Below are 21,489 nucleotides of genomic sequence, written 5' to 3' on the forward strand. Positions count from 1 at the left end.
AGTCTGTGCAAAAGTCCCACAAATGTGTTACCCCCATACCCAGGAAGAGTATTTGGTTTTTGGGGGTATACTTGTAGGTATATCTATGCTGTGTGTGAGAAATCACTTGCTGAAATGGCATAATATATATATATCATTTAATTTATTTTCCAAAGAATTGTGGCAAAAAATTACAACTTCAAAAAATTCACCTTGCCTCTTACTAAGTACCTTAGAATGCCTTAGAATACTTTAGAATGTCTACTTTCCAAAAATGTGTCTTTTTGGACTGTATTTGTACTGTCCTGGCATTTTCGGGCTTAAAAATATGAGACGGGGAGTTAGGTCAAGAGTATATTCCATAGTTTGGAATATAGGCTCTATAACTTTCACACAGGGAGGACTTGAAAATTCCAGCCAGTACCCCCTCCTTACAATTCCCAGAACTAACTGATTGGAGGTGACCAACTCCCAATGTGGAAGGAAATCCCCCGGTCTTCCTCCCACCGAGGTCAACCCGTCATTGGGTCTTTCATGTCTGTTCAGGAGGGTGAAAAATTGCTCCCCCGCAACCCCTGCCCTTATGCCCCCAAACCTTTTTCTGCCCCTCAGCCATTGGGGAATAATGCAGCTCTGCTGCACTGGTGGAGGATTAACCAGGGGCCGCAGAAGCTGGAAACTATAAAACAGTGACTTAAAGGACTGAAAGGTGCTAGAAAGCTCCTTGACGGACAACACCAAGTCCGTACCTTGTTCTGCCTAGTGCTCCATCACAAAGCTGTCGATGCACTCTTTACAAAGCACTTTGGTCCAGGAATACCCCATGGTGGACCTGCATGAGGGGCACTTCTTTCTGGAGCTGTGTGGGGACTTGGATTTCTCTGTGGCCTTGCCCTGAAACGGAAGGACCCCAGCAAAAGAAAACATAAATGCCTGTCTGCCAGCGCTATCACAGAACACCACCAGGAGTACACCCCCCCAGGACCAACCACCACCAAGGTCTGAGAAGCACCCCCCTCTGACCACCAAAAAGTGGGACACCCCCGTGGAGATATCGGGAATATGGTAAGGGAACCCCACTCCAGGGTTCCTCTTACCTTAGAGTGGCTGGTGCTGCCATCACCAGGAGCTGGTCAGGATGCCTCTGCCTCTGACATCTCCTGCCCTGGAACAATGGTCCGCTGCCTTGAGACGTTTTGCTTTCACTACAGTAATGCAGGGCTCACACAAGCCCTACACGCTGCCCACTTTCAAGTCCTGCGGCCAGAACTGGAAGCCGCGGGTCCAGTGGAAATGCCCGCCCTGGCCGGAAATTATGTCACCCATCATCCGGCCCAGTCACGAGCTTCACACTGGCAACAACAGAGCGAGGGGGACCAGTGTACCTCTCACAGCACCCCCCCAGGTAGTGGAAAAGGGGCCCCCAAAGCTTCCTCCTTCCCCAAGAGAACCCGGGGCATGCTTTGGTGCCACATCAGGTAACAGGCTCCCTAGTCTAACTGCAGAGAGCGAGAGGCCTCTGCCCCACTCTTCTCTCCTCATTCTCCCCAGCTGAACTGGCCCCCGACCCCTAGTGGTGTCTCCCCGCCAGAGGAAACACCAAAACTGAAGTGCCGGTGGGGTGTGTGGCTTAAATCTTCTATTGGAGGCGGTGTTTCCTGAGAAGGGAGGAGCCGATGTCTCTCAAAATTGTCTTTCTTGAAAGATGAAGGGTTGAAATTATTTGTTTCTATGAAACAACCCACATAGGAAGTAATTTTGCTGCAAGTTTGAAAATGACTTGCTAAGCTATTGCTAGACTTGCCAGGCTTCACAAGTTTGTTGCAAGTCCGCATTGCATGACTACACATTATAGTTAATATATATAATATACATATACATATAATTATCTTTGCGAACATTCTGCAAGTCTGCTGCAAGTTCTGGTTCAGTTATGTTGTGTAATAGTTATCCCACTTCAGGGGTCACTGTGGCTGTATTTTCATCATTGCTCAGTGGTAACCATATCAGATCTCACAGTTGCCACTCACCTCTCTGCACACCACTTCCAAAGCGATTATATGGCTTTGCCCTAGCACCAATTAAAGAAAAAACTTATACACAGCAGGGAGAAATGACTCACCTAAGATGGAAAGGCAGGGTGGTGATGTCACAGTCTCCACACTGTCCAATTAGAGAATGCTTTGCCTTTAATGAGAAAATGCAAAGCATTCTGTAAATGGTGCCTGTGCCGAATAAGGAACCTACTGTGTTCACTAAGCAGGAAGGAAATGCTCGCCACAGGTTCCAGTAGCTAGTGGAGATTGCTAGAAAGCATTGCTTACTACAGTGATTTCCAACTACCAGGGAGATCAGTCAAGTATGATATATGCATAGTTACATTGGTCCGAGCTGGTCAAACATGACTGTAAAAATATTGATACCTGGAGATCAGCTTTAAGGTTAGATCCAGTGTATATTAGGCCATGTGGCTCGATTCACCTTTCCAGGCTGGGTGTTGGGAAGTGTTCAACAGAAGTCAAGAACCTGCTTGAGATCTTCTGATACCTGTGTACGCTTTAGAATGAATACAACCTTTAGTGTTAGTAAGATAAGAGAGTGGCTACATGCACTTATATTTTTCTAAGAATTTGTCAATGCTTCTAATCCTTTCTTCTGCTATGGAGCAAAGTATAGTGTGAGCATTGCTGTCACCACTTGGAAAATATCACAGCAAGTCCCAGTGCTCAATCAACAGGCAGATAACTCCCCACTGTTAAATTCCCAGTGAGAAATGTGCCCATCTCTAGCCTATCCATAGACATTCAATGACAATTGCTCAGGCTGGCTATTTTCAAGCAGATTGGTGATGATCTAATGTCTGTGGCCTTCATAGATGCCACTGGCTGGCTGTTATCAGGATCAGGATGGATTGTGCAGGTTAGAAAACCTGTATGGATTGCTATTGTTCTTCTCAGGATAAACACCATTGGTTGTGTCTTCCTGTACTGCTCTCCTCCTCTCTCCTCTTCCTTCACATCAACATCTGACATTAGCATATCCAACCTGGCAAGTTTATAAAGACCTCTAAGCATTCTTTGGATTGCCTGCACTGAAGGTGACCAAATGCCTTGATGCTAACCATCCTCTAATGTCAATGGACAGCCTAAGTCAACTGGTCTGATATTGCAGATTGTGACCTAAAAAACACACGATTCCAGGCTATTGTCCGCTCAGAATAGGAAGATTAACAGACATGTTGGTAAATTCAGTCGGAAGATGATAACTATTATCTGTCTGTGTGAGCAATCATTTTCCAATTGTATTAACAGTCCCCAGAGACAGCAGGATCAATACTCACTACTTGTTGGTCCAAACTGGTTTTTAATCTTGTCACTTGGTGCTTAGGAAGTCATATTAACCCATTTGTGTCCAAACAGGATACTTGAATACAAGCACAGAGGTGTGTTATGAAACAACGGGCTTAGACTGAGAATTAAAAATAGATATGCATATACATTGACCAACAAATAGCCAGAAAAAAAATATGCCAACACATTAATGCAAAACCCAATTTTCTTTTTTATGCAAACACTATGAAATTGCAAGTTAAAAATTATGCAAGCATACTTTCAAATCTGTTCCATATCCATATTTCATATTATCGATGTATTATCCATATGCAATCTTGCCTAGTTTATCCCTCCGCACTATTGGTTGGTAGTGAAGGGGTGCTACCATCAGAGGAAAGTGATATAGTCATTACCACACAGGAAGTTCTATGTAGGAATTATTTTCCCAGAAATGGGTTGTGTAATGGGGCAGTTCTATCCCAACCCAATTTTCCCTCTCCTTTGTTCTTCTTGTTTTAAAAATTGCAGCTGTCAACAAATGACTCGGAGACACCAGAATCCATACTCATGAGCTGTAGGGCAAAATTGGTTCTTAATCTTGTCATTTGGTGCTCAGGAAGTTGTATTAACACATTTCTGGCCAAGCAGCATCCTTGAGTACATATACAGAGGTGTCATTTAAAAGAATGGCATAAACCAAGAACTGCAAATAGAGATATGTGTATATTGACCTATACAAAAAAGTAGGAAGAGAGAGCACCAGTACAGGAGACAATTCCATAAATCATCATGCAAAAGCATCAAGATATGTTTGTGGTAATTAGATCATTACCTTATAAATGATAATGAGTGCTTTTAAACACTATGTGAAAATATTTTACACTGGGGGTAAAAGTCTGCCAAGATGGTGGGGGGAATATCTCAAAAGGTTCAGGAGCACATGCTGCATGTTCAACCTGCAATTAAAACGGCCTAATTTAAACGATTACCTGTTACATTCCATCTACCATTCCATCATTCCACCTTTCTCCGCTTCTTTGTACTTCTCACTGGCATCATCACAGCTGACATTTGTTTATTTCTGTGATGTTAGCAGAGGACTCCGTACTATGCCACAGCTGTTGAATTATTTAATGGTCTTTTGCTGAAGTTGACCTTTTATTAATTCCACCCACCACACTGAGTGCTACCCATCTGGTGTTATAGTGATTCTGATCAACCCAGTGATAGAAAAGGTTTAGTGAATGGGGATGTGTATGGAGAGACATATTCCCACAAGAGTCTCAGAATGTCCAAAATGAGCATTGGGGGAGATTTACTAAAACGGGTGCACACAGAATAGGGTGCAGCTGTGCATAGTAACCAATCAGCTTCTAGGTTTTATTGTCAAAGCTTAATTGAACAAGCTGATGTTAGAAGCTGATTGGTTACTATACACAGTTGCACCAGATTCTGTGTGCACCAGTTTTAGTAAATCTCCCCTATAGTGTCTAATTTACAACAAAGCAAAGTAAAGTATTGAAATTAAATATTTTACTGATGATTCTTTGCATTTATACTTTTATACTACTCCAGGCAAAGTGACAGGTTCACTTGACCATGCCTCCCTATTGCTGATACCTTGCTTGCACTCCCTGCTTTCCCATTTGCTTGCCAGAGTAAAATAAGGTACCTGATACTTCCAGGTATAGGGGAGCATGTAATTATCCACCCTTTCTCCCACAATGCAGTACTGGGTGCCTGAGAGCCAGCAGTCAACAGGCCTGAGCACTATCACTTGGGGGCACAGGTCCTTTGCTTTGTGCAACTGCTTGGTGAGCCTGGGCTTGACTCTTGAATGAATGAATGAATGAAATACTCGTATAGCGCACAATGTGAACTGAATCGCCTCTAGGCTCTTGGCTCTGGCAACTAAATGGAGAAGTAAGAAAATGGGTATAGATCAGCATTCCTATGCAAGTTCGTTTGTGCCACATCCTATATAAAAGCTACAAGACCCCTACTGGTGGACTTTGGAGGCATGTACAACAATAAAGTAAAGTGTAATGGAAATTTGTAGGTTCTGTATATAATTGTATTCTATTTTATATGTATTGCACGATGCCCTGACTGTGCACACGGCACTAACAATGTTTTCAGTACATGTTTTGCATTCTTTCAAGTCCTGATTAGAATTGGCCTGCCTATGTAACGCCCCTTGTTACCATAAACGTACAATTGTAATATTAATGTGATACCTACGTAATCATGTGTATAAAAACCTTCAAATGCGTCATAATAAAGGAGAACGGTTATTTGGAAAGATGCTGAGCGTATCTTTTGTGTCTGTTCCCTACTGCAGTAGTTATTAATTTGGAACCACTAATCAATATGATAGGAGTTGCCTATCATCAAAATATCCATTTCAAAAGTAATGCCGCGTACACACGGGCGGATTGTATGGCGTACTTAGTCCGTCGAAACACATTTCAGCGGACAATCCGCTCAAGTGTGGGCTTCAGCGGACTTTTTCAGCGTGCAGTCCGGAGTACTAAGTATTTCGGTTTTTTCGAAATTCTGTCCGTCGTACTTTGGTTTCAGCGGACAATACGGTCGTCAGTATGCTAGTTCGACGGACTAAGAATGGCGCATGCCCAGAAAGGATTTACACGGCGGAAGGGTGCTTTGCTGTGTCTTGGACTTCCTATTTCTAGTCCCGTCGTACGTGCTGTACACGTCATCGCGCAAGCTTTCGACGGACTGTTTGTGTATCCGTGTGTGGTCAAGTCCGTTCAGTGGAAAGTACGACGGACTGTCCGTCGGATTGTATGACGGACTAAGTACGCCATACAATCCGCTCGTGTGTACGCGGCATAAGGACAATTTTTATTTATACAAAAAAATATATAATGGCATAAAAAATATATATATCATAAAGCAATTTAAAAAACAACAAACAACACTGTCCATGATACAATTCAGCTAATGAATTTGTCACCTATACAGAGTAAGGCAGACTGAGGTACTCGTTACGCTACGCATTTCGGAGGTATTGTAATATCCTTCATAAGGGGTACATAGTAGGTATAGTATAGGGCATAAAGCGTAATTCTAGTGGAGAACACAGATAACAGGACATGGTTGCGGTAATAACATACAGGCAATATGATTTCGTCCAATATTGTACTTACATATCAAGGTATAAAGTTGTAAGCATGCAGCATGTTAATGGTTAAAAACACCTGAACCGAGCAAGTATGGTACGTAGCTTTCCAGTGTTCAAGGCTCACTTGTGTAGATGTACATACACCAGGTTGGATTTGCTCCCTAAATGGAGAAGTAGGGTAGTGCAGAAAAGGAGGGTATCAGCAAAAGGATGGGTTATAAAATGAACCTGTTACTTTGATTGAATGTGAAAAGTACAGGTATATTTCAAGGCTGAACTCTAGTCTTACCATAAGCCTTGCACAATTGTTCCAACAATGTGCATTTGATAAAGCACATTTTTGCATTTAAAAACTGCAGCAAAACTCGTGATTAAAAAATGCTGAAAGCCCAAAAAGAAACCCGTTTTTTTTTTTATACTTTAAATCTTTATTAAATTTCATAGAAGTAAAGGAAAAAACAAAGAAGATAAAAAAATACATTCTCAAAACAGATGTAAGTATAGAGAGCATATTTCTCAGAGAGTAACAAACATATATCTCAAAATGTCCATGCGTGTAAGCTGTTGGTCTGTATATGCGATAGCTATAAGCGGAAACAAACTGAAGGGTAACGGTGCAGTTCCCATATTTAAAAGAGAAGTATGGGGTTTGGGTTTTATTTAAGAATGATACTAGCTGGAAGCAGCAGCGGTCCGATGATAAATCTGTCCCTCGCCGGGTCTAACACTGAGAACCGAGCCATCAAACACTGCAGACCGCTCGGTGCTCACAGCTCCCTGAGCACCGAGTGATCAAACACTGCAGATAGCTTGGTGCTCACAGCTCCCTGAGCACCGAGTGATCAAACACTGCAGATAGCTTGGTGCTCACAGCTCCCTGAGCACCGAGTAATCAAACACTGCAGATAGCTTGGTGCTCACAGCTCCCTGAGCACCGAGTGATCAAACACTGCAGATAGCTTGGTGCTCACAGCTCCCTGAGCACCAAGTGATCAAACACTGCAGATAGCTTGGTGCTCACAGCTCCCTGAGCACCGAGTGATCAAACACTGCAGATCGCTTGGTGCTCACAGCTCCCTGAGAAAGCAGAGAGCTGGTTACTGTCAGTCACCAGCTCTCTGCTCTGTCCCCCTCTCCCCCCCCCCCCCACGCTCAACGGAGCACTGGGCAATGGCGGGGCCGGTTTAGGCTCTCAGTGGCTCACTAAGAGGCTGAGCCGGGCTGGGGCTGTATTTCTTCTTTAAGTTTTAGTCCAATCTCAGAATATAACCAGAACCAGTGGATTAGTTGCATTCGTAGATCAGATCTGTCCATCAGTATAACTTAAGGTATAGTGTTGATAGTAGGGTATAAAAGACCAACATGCTAAGAAATGAGAATAGAAGTTTGGAGAGTGCTTTAGGGCTTAGGATCAAGTGTATCAATCTAGTATTGCAGTTCTAGGATCCTTGAGCCATAGATCCCAGTCCATGTAAAATTAATTGTTAGAGAGTTTGGCTTTGGAAAAGAAGTGTTCCATTTTAAGATGGTTGTTTATGATCATGGTCAAGTTCTGGAAGGACAGAGAGTGCGGAGATTTCCATTTTGCTACGTGTGCAGAACGTGCATATGCGTGGTGCACTATATACTGTGATTAGGGTCTAATATCTGCACATTGATTTTTGCATTTGAAGGAATCCCAAGAGCCTGCCCACTGCTTGTATTAGGGCTGAGGACTATTGATGGAGTACTGAGGCAGGGTTCTGTAATGTTTTCAAGAAACGATGTGCAGCACCCTGCCAAACCCTCCCAGCATCCATGAACTGCCTGCACAGAGACGCACAGACCCAGTAATGACATCATTGGTCTGAAATAATGTATGTAACAGGTTTTAATTTAAATATAATAATAATAATACCTCACAAATTTCTGAGATAGGAATGGGAGACACCTATTAACAAAAGTATGTAGGCATAGGACACAGCCCTGCAACCCCCCTTAAAGGGGAAATGTACAAAAAAATAAGTTAAATCCACAAGTGCTTTTTTTACCACTTTTATTTCTTTATATTGGCTTTTGGAATGTTCAAGTGCAGTAAGTTAGAAGTTGGATGAAAGACTTAGCACTGGGCAAAACTTTTTGCAAGGTAAGTAGTGCATTTTATTTACAACTATATAGATCAGACCAAAATAGGGGTCAAATGAGGAGGAAAGAGGGACAGATGGACTAGGAGAGGAGCATGCACAACTGCGCAAAACTAAAAGTAAGGTTTAGTTTGAATTTACCCCTGACGACTGGGCCCTTGGGCACTGAACAGTGCATTGTGGGAAGCAGGGGACATGTCCCATGTCCCCCCATCCCTAGAAGCACCATATTTGGACAGGCTAAAGTAATTCCTCGTGGAGCCTGGTATTAAGCTTACCTGTTACTTTGCATGTTCAAGGCCATGTGCAATTTCCTTACTAGGAAATTTGCATTTTTTAAATGGACTTTAAAGCTGCAGTGTGTTGTTTTTATGATGTGCCTGTACTTTCTGGACAATTTGCAACCTTGATCCAACACTGCAGTAGAAATATAATAGCTTAGTGTAACTATGAACTGACTAATTACCTCAGTGGCTTTATTCACTCATGTTTAAATATCTCACTAAAGCACAGGCTTTTCAGTAGCAAATAATATGTTAATATTTAATTATCTCTTATTTCTGCTTAGCATCTTTGTTTATTCAGTGGGAATTAATGTCCACAGTTCATTATATGCAGACATTCATTGTGCTCTAAACAGATACGTTCAGTTGGTTTTACCAAAGTCTCGAGGGATTATGTGGGTGAGAAAAATCTGCATTTCAGGAGCCATTGGGATGTCTGCGCCATTGTATGCACATTCTTTAGATCGTAATGAAGCCTTAAAATGTGTAACTTAATAAGAATTTTACATTTTTTTTTATTAACAATGGCAGATAAGGGAACCAAGATGTTTTGTTATTCTAGAAAAATATATTTAGTGCTGTATTAAATGGAAGGAGAATCCTAATGAGATGAGAATCCTAAAATGTAATCTGCTATTTTCAAACTCCTGGGTAGGGATGAGCTCAGTGTTCAATTCGAACGCATGTTCGACTCGAACATCGGCCGTTCGTCTGTCTGAATTCAGAACTTTGTGGACCATTCGCACCAAATTCGTGTGGCATGAACGGCCCACAATGCACTACGCCATCGCAGTGCATTGCTGGCTCATGATTGGCCAAGCATGCACTGTGACCACGCATGCTTGGCCAATCACAGCGCCGGCAGCTCAGGGGGTTTAGTACATGCCCCACACTATATAAGCCCGCCATCGCGGTGGCCTTGTGTAGTGTGTTGGCGTGCAGGGAAAGAGCTAGATAGGCAAGGACAGTGTGTTCTTTTCTCAGCCATCTGCAGGAGTTAGTGGATGGTGTGTGCCTCCAGCGCAGTATACACCTGTATTTACCCTTTATTGCTGGTGTTCTATAATACAGCCATCTGCAGGAGATAGTGGGTGTTGTGTGCCTCCAGCGCAGTATACACCTGTATCTACCCTTTATTGCTGTTGCTCTCTAATACAGCCATCTGCAGGAGTTAGTGGGTGTTGTGTGCCTCCAGCGCAGTATACACCTGTATCTACCCTTTATTGCTGGTGTTCTCTAATACAGGCATCTGCAGGAGTTAGTGGGTGTTGTGTGCCTCCAGCACAGCACAGTATACACCTGTATCTACCCTTTATTACGTGCGTATTGTGTGCCTTCAGCACAGTATACACCCGAAGGTACCCCTTATTGCTGGTGTTGTCTGTTGCATAGCTTGCATATTAGCCTTTAAAATTAGCACTTTTGATTTTGAACGTTTGAGTCCCATAGACTTTAATAGGGTTCTAAAGTTTGTACGAATTTTCAGTCCATTCGAATGTTCTGGTGCGAACCGAACCGGGGGGTGTTCGGCTCATCCCTACTCCTGGGTTGTGTGCTAGTTTTGTTCAAAATTCAAATGCCCATACAGTTTCTTTCCTGGTTTTTCTGGTTTTCCAATTCTTGTCACCACGACAGAGTGACCGTCCTTCTCCTATTGCAGTCAGGCTTGGGACCATCCTTAGCAGAGCTTACCTTGATGGAATCCAAATCGAGCAGGTTCAAGAATTCAACCCGGGTTCCTTAGTGCAGGAGAAGAAGGTGGCATCCATTCTGAAGTCCTCAGCAGGATTGACCAGGCAATATAATATAGTATAGCCCTTTCATACCACCCCCCAGAACTGAGGATCTTGCAGATGGGTATCATCATGCCAGGGGACTGCATATTCAATGAACACTTGCCATGGGTATACCTTCTGGCATGCGTGGTGTGGTGGTTGTCCCTAGTACATTTGGCTTAGAAGTGCTGACAATTTTGTTAAACAGAGGTTTAGCACACTATTGCTCTGGTGCCCAACCTGTGGTCCGCAATTTTTGGGCAACCCTTGGGGCCCCTGCAGACATTAATCCATGTGTCCACTATTGACCTTTTATAGCAGTGATTTCTAGCAGTCTCATGTACAGTACCCTGAAAAAGTATTCATACCCCTTGAAATTTTCCACATTTTGTCATGTTACAACCAAAAAAGTTTTTTTTTTTTTTTTTTTTTTGTGATAGACCAACACAAAGTGGCACATCATTGTGAAGTTGAAGGAAAATGATAAATGGTTTTCCACATTTTTTATAAATAAATATTTGAAAAGTATGGCATGCATTTGTATTAAGCCCCCCCCCGAGTCAATACTTTGTAGAACCACCTTTTGCTGCAGTTACAGCTGCAAGTCTTTTTGGGGATGTCTCTACAAGCTGTGCACATCTAGAGAGGGACATTTTTGTCCATTTTTCTTTGCAAAATAGCTCAAGCTCTGTCAGATTGAATGTAAAGCGTCTGTGAACAGCAATTTTCAAGTCTTGCCACAGATTCTCAATTGGATTTAGGTCTGGACTTTGACTGGGCCATTCTAACACATGGATATGCTTTGATCGAAACCATTCCATTGTAGCTCTGGTTGTATGTTTCGGGTTATTGTCCTGCTGGAAGGTGAACCTCTGGGGTCTCAAGTCTTTTGCAGACTCTAACAGGTTTTCTTCTAAGATTGCCCTGTATTTGGCTCCATCCCTCTTCCCATCAACTCAGACCAGCTTCCCTGTCCCTGCTGAAGAAAAGCATCTCCACAACATGATGCTGCCACTATCATGTTTCACAATGATGTGCAGTGTTAGTTTTTGGCCACACATAGCGTTTTGCTTTTAGGCCAAAAAATTCAATTTTGGTATCATCTGGCCAGAGCGCCTTCTTATACATATTTTCTGTGTCCCCCACATGGCTTCTCGCAAACTACAAACAGGACTTCTTATGGCTTTCTTTCAACAATGGCTTTCTTCTTGCCACTCTTCTATAAAAAGATTTGTGGAGTGCAAAACTAATAGTTGTACTGTAAAGAGATTCTCCCACCTGAGCTGTGGATCTCTGCAACTCCTCCGGAGTTACCATGGACCTTTTGGCTGCTTTTCTGATTAATGCTCTCCTTGCCCAGCCTTTCAGTTTAGGTGGACAGCCATGTTTTGGTAGGTTTGCAGGTGTGCCATACTCTTTCCATTTTCAGATGATGGATTGAACAGTGCTCTGTGTGATGTTCAAACCTAACCCTGCTTTAAAGTTCTTCACAACTTTATCCCTGACCTGTCACACTTTTCAGATATTTATTTGTAAAAGATTTTAAAAACCATTGATCATTTCCCTACCACTTCACAATTATGTGCCACTTTGTGTTGGTCCATCAGATAAAATTCCAATAAAATACATTTATGTTTTTTGGTTGTAGCATGACAAAATGTGGAAATTTTCAATGGGTATGAATACTTTTTTAAGGTACTGTAATATGCCTCCAGTCTATGACTGTCTCCTGAAGTATATCCCCAGTATCCAACAACTCCTATAGCATGTCCGCAGTCTCTGACCATCTCTTGTGGCATGTCTCCAGTCTCTAGCCATCTCTAGTATTATATTCACACTCTACAACCATCTCTCTTTTTTTTTTTAGGTCTGTGGTCTCTGACCATCTTCTGTACCATGTCCGCAGTCTCTGACCATATCTTGTATTATGTCTGCAGTCTCTGACCATCCCTTCTATCAAGTCTGTAGTCTCTGACCATCCCTTGTATCATGTCTGTAGTCTCTGACCATCTCTTGTTTATTGTCCGCAGCCTCTGCCATCTCTTGTCTGCTGTTCTAAGGCTCTGATCCTCTCCTGTATTAGGCCCACAGTCTTTGACCATCTCATGTATCATGCCCATAGTCTTTGACTTTATCCTGTTGTGTTTCTGCTGTCTCTAATAATGAATATTCACTGAATTGTAAGTACAGCCCTTTGATCGGGGGCTATACTTGAGGCCTACCATATCAAGAAAATTGATCAACACTGCTCTATAGGCAATAAAATTTTCATTAAGCGGTGATTTCACATCTGTTGAATCTTAGCTTTCAAATGTGTGCAGTGAATGTGTGCAGTGAATGTGCAAGGTAACACTTCCCCTTTTATCACCAAAATGCATGTTACAGTAAGTTACATAGGTGCATAGTTAGTCAGTCCATCCAGGTAAACCACAAAAAAATAAAAAAAATATCATACAATCCCATATACCCAATTATATACCCACAGTTGATCCAGAGGAAGGCAAAAAAAAAAACCAGCAGCGCAAGATGCAATTTGCTAAAGCAGGGGAAAAAAATTCCTTCCTGATCCCCCGAGAGGCAATCTTATTTTCCCCAGATCAAATTTACCTATAAATGTTAGTACCCAGTTATATTATGTACACTTATGAAATAATCCAGGCCTTTCTTAAAGTGATCTACTGAGCTGGCCAGAACCACCTCTGCAGGGAGTCTATTCCACATTTTCACAGCTGTTACTGTGAAGAAACCTTTCCGTATTTGGAGATTAAATCTCTTTTCCTCTAGACGTAAAGAGTGCCCCCTTGTCCTCTTTGTTGACTGTAAAGTGAATAACTCAACACCAAGTTCACAATGTGGGCCCCTTATATATTTGTACATTTGTACATGTTGAACATTTCCCCCCTTAATATCCTCTTATCAAGAGTGAATAAATTCAGTTCCTCTAATCTTTCCTCATAGCTAAGCTCCTCCATGCCTCTTATCAGTGTGTAGATAAAGGAGAAAAAGGAGAGAAAGGGGCGCCTCTGGGTGCAGATTTTTTTAAAAGGTTTTATTTTCAGTGTAAAAAACATAAAATTTTGCACTCACATTTAGTAGGCAAAAAGTAAGCATTAAACACCAGGGGTCATCTGGTATATCTGATTTTTGGGACGTCAGCCAGTGGTCCGGTCCACATCTGTCATCTCATCGCGTTGTTCCTGTTCCTCTCACATGCTGTCCACTGCAGGTGTTTTGTATGAAGCAGCCGGCTTGTGGTGGACACGAGATGTGCGGTCTTCAAAACGAGGCTTGGGAGGCAGAGACGACCAGGGCGCAGGGCTGTGACGTCAGCGGGTATGCGACGCGTTTCTTGAGCGTGCGGGTCGAGATTGTCGGACGACCGCGCTCTTTCATCAGGCAGAATCAGCTGATACCCGCTGACGTCACAGCCCCGCGCCCTGGTCGTCTCTGCCTCTCAAGCCTCGTTTTGAAGACCGCACATCTCGTGTCCACCACAAGCCGGCTGCTTCATACAAAACACCTGCAGTGGACAGCATGTGAGAGGAACAGGAACAATGCGATGAGATGACAGATGTGGACCGGACCACTGGCTGACGTCCCAAAAATCAGATATACCAGATGACCCCTGGTGTTTAATGCTTACTTTTTGCCTACTAAATGTGAGTGCAAAATTTTATGTTTTTTACACTGAAAATAAAACCTTTTAAAAAAATCTGCACCCAGAGGCGCCCCTTTCTCTCCTTTTTCTCCTTTATCTACAGCAATCCAGGAGCTCAAGTTTCAGCTCTTTTAAGGTGGCAGCCCTGCATGCGGATCCATCCCCCCCTCCCCATCCCTTTTCCCCTCCCCCTCTCCATGAACTAAAGAACATTTATTCCCTCCTTTTTTTGGTCTGGACAAAGTAGTGCATTCCCTGCACTCACCATATGTAACCTTATAGACTCCTTTTTTTCAAGTGGGAACCTAATATCTTTGATTTGCGCCAAATACTTGTCTTATGTCTCTTATCAGTGTGGTTGCCCTTCTCAGCGCTTTCTCCAGTTCCCCGATATCCTTTTTGAGAACTGGTGCCCAAAACTGAACTGCATATTCCAGATGAAGTCTTACTAATGATTTGAACAGGGGCAAAATGATCTCTCTCTCTCTCTCTCTGGAGTCCATACCTCTCTTAATACAGGAAAGGACTTTTCTCGCTTTGGAAACCGCAGCTTGGCATTGCATGCTATTATTGAGCTTATGGTCTACCAAAACCCCCAGATCCTTCTCCACTATGGATTCCCCCAGTTGCTCTCCCCCTAGCATGTATGATGCATGCATATTCTTAGCCCCGAGTGCATAACTTTACATTTCTCAACATTAAACCTCATAAGTACATAAGTAAGTACTTTTATTCATGCAAGAAAAGGTGAATCAATGTCAGGTAATGTTGGGCAAATGTACATAGAAATGTGCTATATAAATAGGGTGAATATTATCGAGTGAATTTCGAGTAAACATTGAACAAATATTTTGTGAATGTCTTAGAATCCTTATAATATATACCTTGATTTTGACGCCAAGATGAATGCAGTTATAAAACGTGAAATAAAAAAAGAATTGATTTACTAAATACAATCATTACACGTGCTAACCACAACACACAGAAGGAAAAAAGGGACGGTAATACTATGCCAATCAGTGCCACATCCAATATTGAGAACAAAGAAAAAACCTCCTCTAAGGTGGACTTTAAAGGCACATAGAAATATAGTTAAAAGAGTATGTAGAGTATTTGTAGTAAACTACTCCAAATACTCTGCATACTCTTTTAACTATATTTCTATGTGCCTGTAAAGTCCACCTTAGGGGAGGTTTTCTTCTTTGTTAACCACAACACACAATACAATATTTTTGGCTAAAGTGTGTCTTTAATGCCCAACTAAATTTAGCGGTTGCAATTGCCATTCAATTTGGTGGTACAATTGTGTTATTGTCATGTCACATGTATAATGGATTGCCTTTGTAATAAACTGGCACAGAGGTATTATGTCCAGTAATGAGCTCCTGTATTTCTCTTTTTTTCTAGGACAGTTTTCCAGCCCGTTTCGGAGGTGTTCATTTTGTCAATCAGCCTTGGTACATCCATGCTTTGTATACAATAATTAAGCCGTTCCTTAAAGACAAGACCCGGAAAAGGGTAAGGCTCGTGAACATATGTAAGGCCGGCTTTCCTGGGTTGCCTCTAAATCCCTATAGACTCTAGTTGACCTGATTTTCCTGGTGACCTCTGAGATGAAGTCACGTGACATGCCGTGGTCACAGCTGTAGGCAGCAGATTGTCTGCTTCTGATCAATAAAGCTGTGACAATGGATTATTTTCAGTGGGAGTCGCTGTGCTACGGGTATCTTTGATCTTCAGACAGAACAGGAATGAACCAGTTGGAATCTCATTTCTTATATGATAAAGGAAAAATATATTAAAACTCCTGACAGAGCCAGGAATCTGTAATTACATGCAATGGAAGGAAGGCTCAGCTGCTGTGAATAATCGTGTATATCTGTTTACAGCACAAGGTGTTCCATTTCATAATTTCATTATCTTCTGCTACCTGGATCTATTGAGCCCAAAGCTTTTCTTTTCAATGCGCCAATGCTCAGATTCACATTCTTTCCTTATCAAGAGAATGGAACGTATTTCTTTTTTCCTTTTACATCATTTTATTGTTGTCATAGCTTCAACTCCATTGCTTGATATATGAAAAAGTATTACTGTTTGATGCCAATTACCGTATATACTCGAGTATAGGCCGACCCGAATATAAGCCGAGGCCCCCAATTTACCCCCAAAAAACTGGAAAACTTATTGACTCGTGTATAAGCCGAGGGTGAGACATGGCTGTCCATCCCTGTGTGTCCGTCCATCCATCCCTGTGTGTGTGTCCATCCATCCATCCATCCATCCCTGTGTGTGTGTCCGTCCATCCATCCCTGTGTGTGTATCCATCCATCCATCCATCCCTGTGTGTGTGTGTGTATGTGTGTGTGTGTGTGTATTCATCCATCCATCCATCCCTGTGTGTGTGTGTGTGTGTGTGTGTGTGTGTGTGTGTATCCATCCATCCATCCATCCATCCCTGTGTGTGTGTGTGTGTGTGTATCCATCCATCCATCCATCCATCCCTGTGTGTGTGTGTGTGTGTGTGTGTGTGTGTGTGTGTGTGTGTGTGTGTGTGTGTGTGTGTGTGTGTGTGTGTGTCCGTGCAGCCTTGTGTGTGTGTCCAGCCTACCTGTGTCCCAAGCCTCCGTCCCGAGCCGCCTCCGTCCCGAGCCGCCGTCGTCCCGAGCCTCCTCTGTCCCGTGCCTCCTCTGTCCCGTGCCTCCTCTGTCCCGTGCCTCCTCTGTCCCGTGCCTCCTCCGTCCCGTGCCTCCTCCGTCCCGTGTCGTGCCGATGGATCGCCGCTCTTCTCGGCGGCCATTCTACAATTCAAAAGCCGCGCCTCCGTCCTCCGCCTGTGATAGGCGGAACACTCAATTTCCCAGCAGCCTGTGTTCCGCCTATCACGGACATCCTCTCATACTCGTCCGTAGTATGAGAATGAACGGATGTCCGTGATAGGCGGAACACTGACTGCTGGGAAATTCAGTGTTCCGCCTATCACAGGCGGAGGCGGAGAAGGAGGCGCGGCTTTTGAATTTTAATGTCCGCCGTCTGTCTGCTCGATACGCTGATCGAGCAGTCAGACAGCGGTGACTCGAGTATAAGCCGAGGGGGCACTTTCAGCCTCAAAAAAGAGGCTGAAAATCTCGGCTTATACTCGAGTATATACGGTAAATATGCTAGTGAATCTATATACAAATAATAATACATCTATATATCATTGGTAATCATTTAAAAAAAAAAAAAAGAGTACAGGTACATTTTAGGGTTCTTTCAGACAGGTGGTAAATTTTTCTCTAAAAAGCAATCTGTTGGAGCGTAGTAAAGCAGTGGCTGACTGACAAATGTTCAGGGTTTTTGGGTAATGTGCAGCCCCCATTCAATGTCCTGTATATTCAGGGCCGGTGCAAGGATTTTTGACACCCTAGGCGAAACCTAATTTTGCCGCCCCCCTCTGGCTCCGCCCCTGACTCCACCGACTTTGCCAGGTTAAATGGTTTAATTCAACCCTCTAACTGCTACATCTGCAAGACAGCTCGTTTATTTGAAAAACAACAGACTTACTAGCAGGATTACCAGGTGAATATAAAAGAGAAAACCTAAAAACAAAACTAATGCAGCCACCCATCTAAGAATTGGTAAGCTGCAGTATAATACATATTTTGCTTTACTTTAATACCACTTTAACTGGATAAAGTTAATCAAGTAATTCTGTTATACATCAATGTATAGGCAGGTGATGGGAAGGAAAGAGTTAAAACAGGAGATAAACAGACTGGAGTAAAGCTACTTCCAGTGCTGGCAAGGGGAGAGAGAGGCCAGGGAGAGAGAGACAGGGGGTGAGAGAGAGAGGTCAGGGAGAGAGGGAGAGAAAGAGGGGGGTCAGAGAGAGAGAGAGAAAGAGAGGTCAGGGAGAGAGACGGGGTGACAGAGGTCAGGGAGAGAGGAAGAGAGAGAGAAAGAGGGGGGTCAGAGAGAGAGAGAGAGAGAGAGGTCAGGGAGAGAGACGGGGTGACAGAGAGAGAGAGAGAGAGAAAGGGGGGTCAGAGAGAAAGAGAGGGGGGTCAGACAGAGAGAGAGGATCAGAGAGAGAGGGGGTGTCAGAGAGAGAGAGGGGTGTCAGAGAGAGGGGGTGTCAGAGAGAGAAGGGGGGTCAGAGAGAGAGAGGTCAGGTAGAGAGAGACGGGGGTGACAGAGAGAGGTCAGGGAAAGAGGGAGAGAGAGAGAAAGAGGGGGGGTCAGGGAGAGAGACAGGCATGACAGAGCGAGGTCAGGGAGAGAGAGAGAGGGGGGGTCAGAGAGAGAGAGGGGGGTCAGAGAGAGAGAGGGGGGGTCAGAGAGAGGGGGGGTCAGAGAGAGAGAGAGAGGGGGTCAGAGAGAGAGAGGGGGGGGTCAGAGAGAGAGGGGGGTCAGAGAGAGAGAGGGGGGGTCAGAGAGAGAGAGGTCAGGTAGAGAGAGACGGGGTGACAGAGAGAGGTCAGGGAAAGAGGGAGAGAGAGAGAAAGAGGCGGGGTCAGGGAGAGAGACAGGGGGTGACAGAGCGAGGTCAGGGAGCGAGAGAGAGGGGGGTCAGAGAGAGAGAGGGGGGTCAGAGAGAGAGAGAGGGGGGTCAGAGAGAGAGAGGGGGGTCAGAGAGAGAGAGAGGGGGGTCAGAGAGAGAGAGGGGGGTCAGAGAGAGAGAGGGGGGTCAGAGAGAGAGAGAGGGGGGTCAGAGAGAGAGGGGGGGTCAGAGAGAGAGAGAGAGGGGGTCAGAGAGAGAGAGGGGGGGTCAGAGAGAGAGGGGGGTCAGAGAGAGAGAGGGGGGGTCAGAGAGAGAGAGGTCAGGTAGAGAGAGACGGGGTGACAGAGAGAGGTCAGGGAAAGAGGGAGAGAGAGAGAAAGAGGCGGGGTCAGGGAGAGAGACAGGGGGTGACAGAGCGAGGTCAGGGAGCGAGAGAGAGGGGGGTCAGAGAGAGAGAGGGGGGTCAGAGAGAGAGAGAGGGGGGTCAGAGAGAGAGAGAGGGGGGTCAGAGAGAGAGAGGGGGGTCAGAGAGAGAGAGAGGGGGGTCAGAGAGAGAGGGGGGGTCAGAGAGAGAGAGAGAGAGGGGGGGTCAGAGAGAGAGAGGGGGTCAGAGAGAGAGGTCAGGGAGAGAGAGACATGGGGTGACAGAGAGAACAGGGAGATAGAAAAAGAGAGAAAAGGGGGATCAGAGAGAGAAAAGGGGGATCAGAGAGAGAAAAGGGGGATCAGAGAGAGAAAAGGGGGGTCAGAGAGAGAGATTGGGGTCAGAGAGAGAGAGGGAGGGGTGAGAGAGAGAGGGGGCATCAGAGAGAGAGAGAGAGAGGGGGGCATCAGAGAGAGAGGGAGGGGTCAGAGAGAGAGAGAGAGAGAGGGGTGTTAGACAGAAAGAGAGGGGGGTCAGAGAGAGAGAAGGGGTCAGAGAGAGAGAGGGGGTCAGAGAGAGAGAGAGAAAAAGGGGGGTCAGAGAGAGAGAGGGGGTCAGAGAGAGAGAGAGAGGGGGTCAGAGAGAGAGAGAGAGAGAGGTCAGAGAGAGAGAGAGGTCAGAGAGAGAGAGAGGTCAGAGAGAGAGAGAGAGGTCAGAGAGAGAGAGAGGGGTCAGAGAGAGAGAGAGGGGTCAGAGAGAGAGAGAGGGGTCAGAGAGAGTGTGTGAGAGAGAGAGAGAGAGAGAGAGAGAGGGGTCAGAGAGAGAGAGAGATCAGAGAGAGAGAGAGGGGTCAGAGAGAGAGAGAGAGGGGTCAGAGAGAGAGAGGGGTCAGAGAGAGAGAGGGGTCAGAGAGAGAGGGGGGGTCAGAGAGAGAGAGAAGGGAGCAGGCTCTGGTCAGTGAAAGTGATCACTCATTTGGAACGGTCCCCGGGGGCTCACTGGTTCATGCAGAAGTTTTTCAGTGTGGCTGTTGGCTCGGCTGCTTGTTTTTAATCTTGCCGCCCACCTCCCCTTCACAGATGGAGCTTACAGGAGGGACGAGGCTTGAGAGAAGTGTGAAGCTGCTTGGGGCAGACATGCTGGAGGTGGATTGGACGGAGCACACAGGAGGGGCGGGACTCGGGAGAAGTGTGTGGCTGATCTGATGTGACATCATGATGTCAGAGCAGAGAGGGGGGAATGATTGCCGGACACACGTCATGGCGGGGGAGCGCCCTACGGGGAGGGGGGGGCAGGGTGTTTGTTGGACACGATGTCAGAGCGGAGAGCTGCGCGGGGGAGGCGGGGGTTGGTGCTGCTGCTTGACACATGTCAGAGTGGCTGCCTGGTGGATACTTGCAAGCTCTGTGGAAAGTGTAGGAGAGGAATAGAATAACCAGCGGCCGGGCGCCCTAGGCGGCAGTGCGCCCTAGACGGTTGCCTAGTCCGCCTAGTGGTAGCACCGGCCCTGTGTATATTGCTTCTTGGTGACTACTCGCTTCTTGGTGACTACATGTCCCATGATCCATGTGCAGCCCCCATTCAATGTCCTGTATATCGCTTCTTGGTGACTACATGTCCCATGATCCATGTGCAGCCCCCATTCAATGTCCTGTATATCGCTTCCTGGTGACTTCATGTCCCATGATCCATGTGCAGCCCCCATTCAATGTCCTGTATATCGCTTCTTGGTGACTACATGTCCCATGATCCATGTGCAGCCCCCATTCAATGTCCTGTATATCGCTTCTTGGTGACTACATGTCCCATGATCCATTGCGGCAGCATGCACAAGTTCCTCTCCCAACAGGCTCACTCCTGCTGTCAGGACGGAGGTGGGCGTGTGGGCGATTTCACATACAACCTGCTCCAGCAGCACAATGGTGATGAGGGGAGAAAAAAAGAGGTGGCAAAAAAATGCAAAGCCTGCTCCTTCAGCCGGTAGACAGCACCCGGCTACATAGGTTTTGTGTGTCCCTCCACCTGAAACTGGACATTGAAAGGAGAAGCAACACACTGCTGAGCTCATCTCCCTGTCACTTTGCTCTCTGCTGCCATCTGCATTCCCCTTGCACTTGGTATTATGCTGCTTACATAAAATAAAAAATACATTTAAAGTGGAGCTGCAGGCTCCTCCAGAAAAATTAAAAGTTAGATGCTACAAATACTGTAGCGGCTGACTTTTAATATTATACTAAAGAAAATGTCCTAGAATCCACCTTCACCTAGATAAAGTATCAGCCGATTTGTCAAATAAAAGACGGGATACCTACCGCATAAGCAAAAAGCACTATGTAATAAAGAAATTAG

The 21,489-nt window shown here is 44.9% G+C and overlaps 1 protein-coding gene across 1 annotated transcript in view; it reads left to right on the forward strand.

The window, feature by feature from the left end:
* Positions 1 to 21,489, forward strand: part of CLVS1 (clavesin 1) — a 180,643-nt gene that overhangs the window by 108,258 nt on the left and 50,896 nt on the right. The window contains exon 4 of the mRNA XM_077492774.1: positions 15,704 to 15,814. Coding sequence (XP_077348900.1) covers positions 15,704 to 15,814 — 111 coding nt within the window. The remainder of the gene's footprint in view (positions 1 to 15,703; positions 15,815 to 21,489) is intronic.

Source organism: Lithobates pipiens, unplaced genomic scaffold (genome assembly GCF_037356315.1).
Source record: "Lithobates pipiens isolate NorthernLeopardFrog02 unplaced genomic scaffold, aLitPip1_a1.2 Scaffold_19, whole genome shotgun sequence".
Lineage (NCBI taxonomy): Eukaryota > Metazoa > Chordata > Amphibia > Anura > Ranidae > Lithobates > Lithobates pipiens.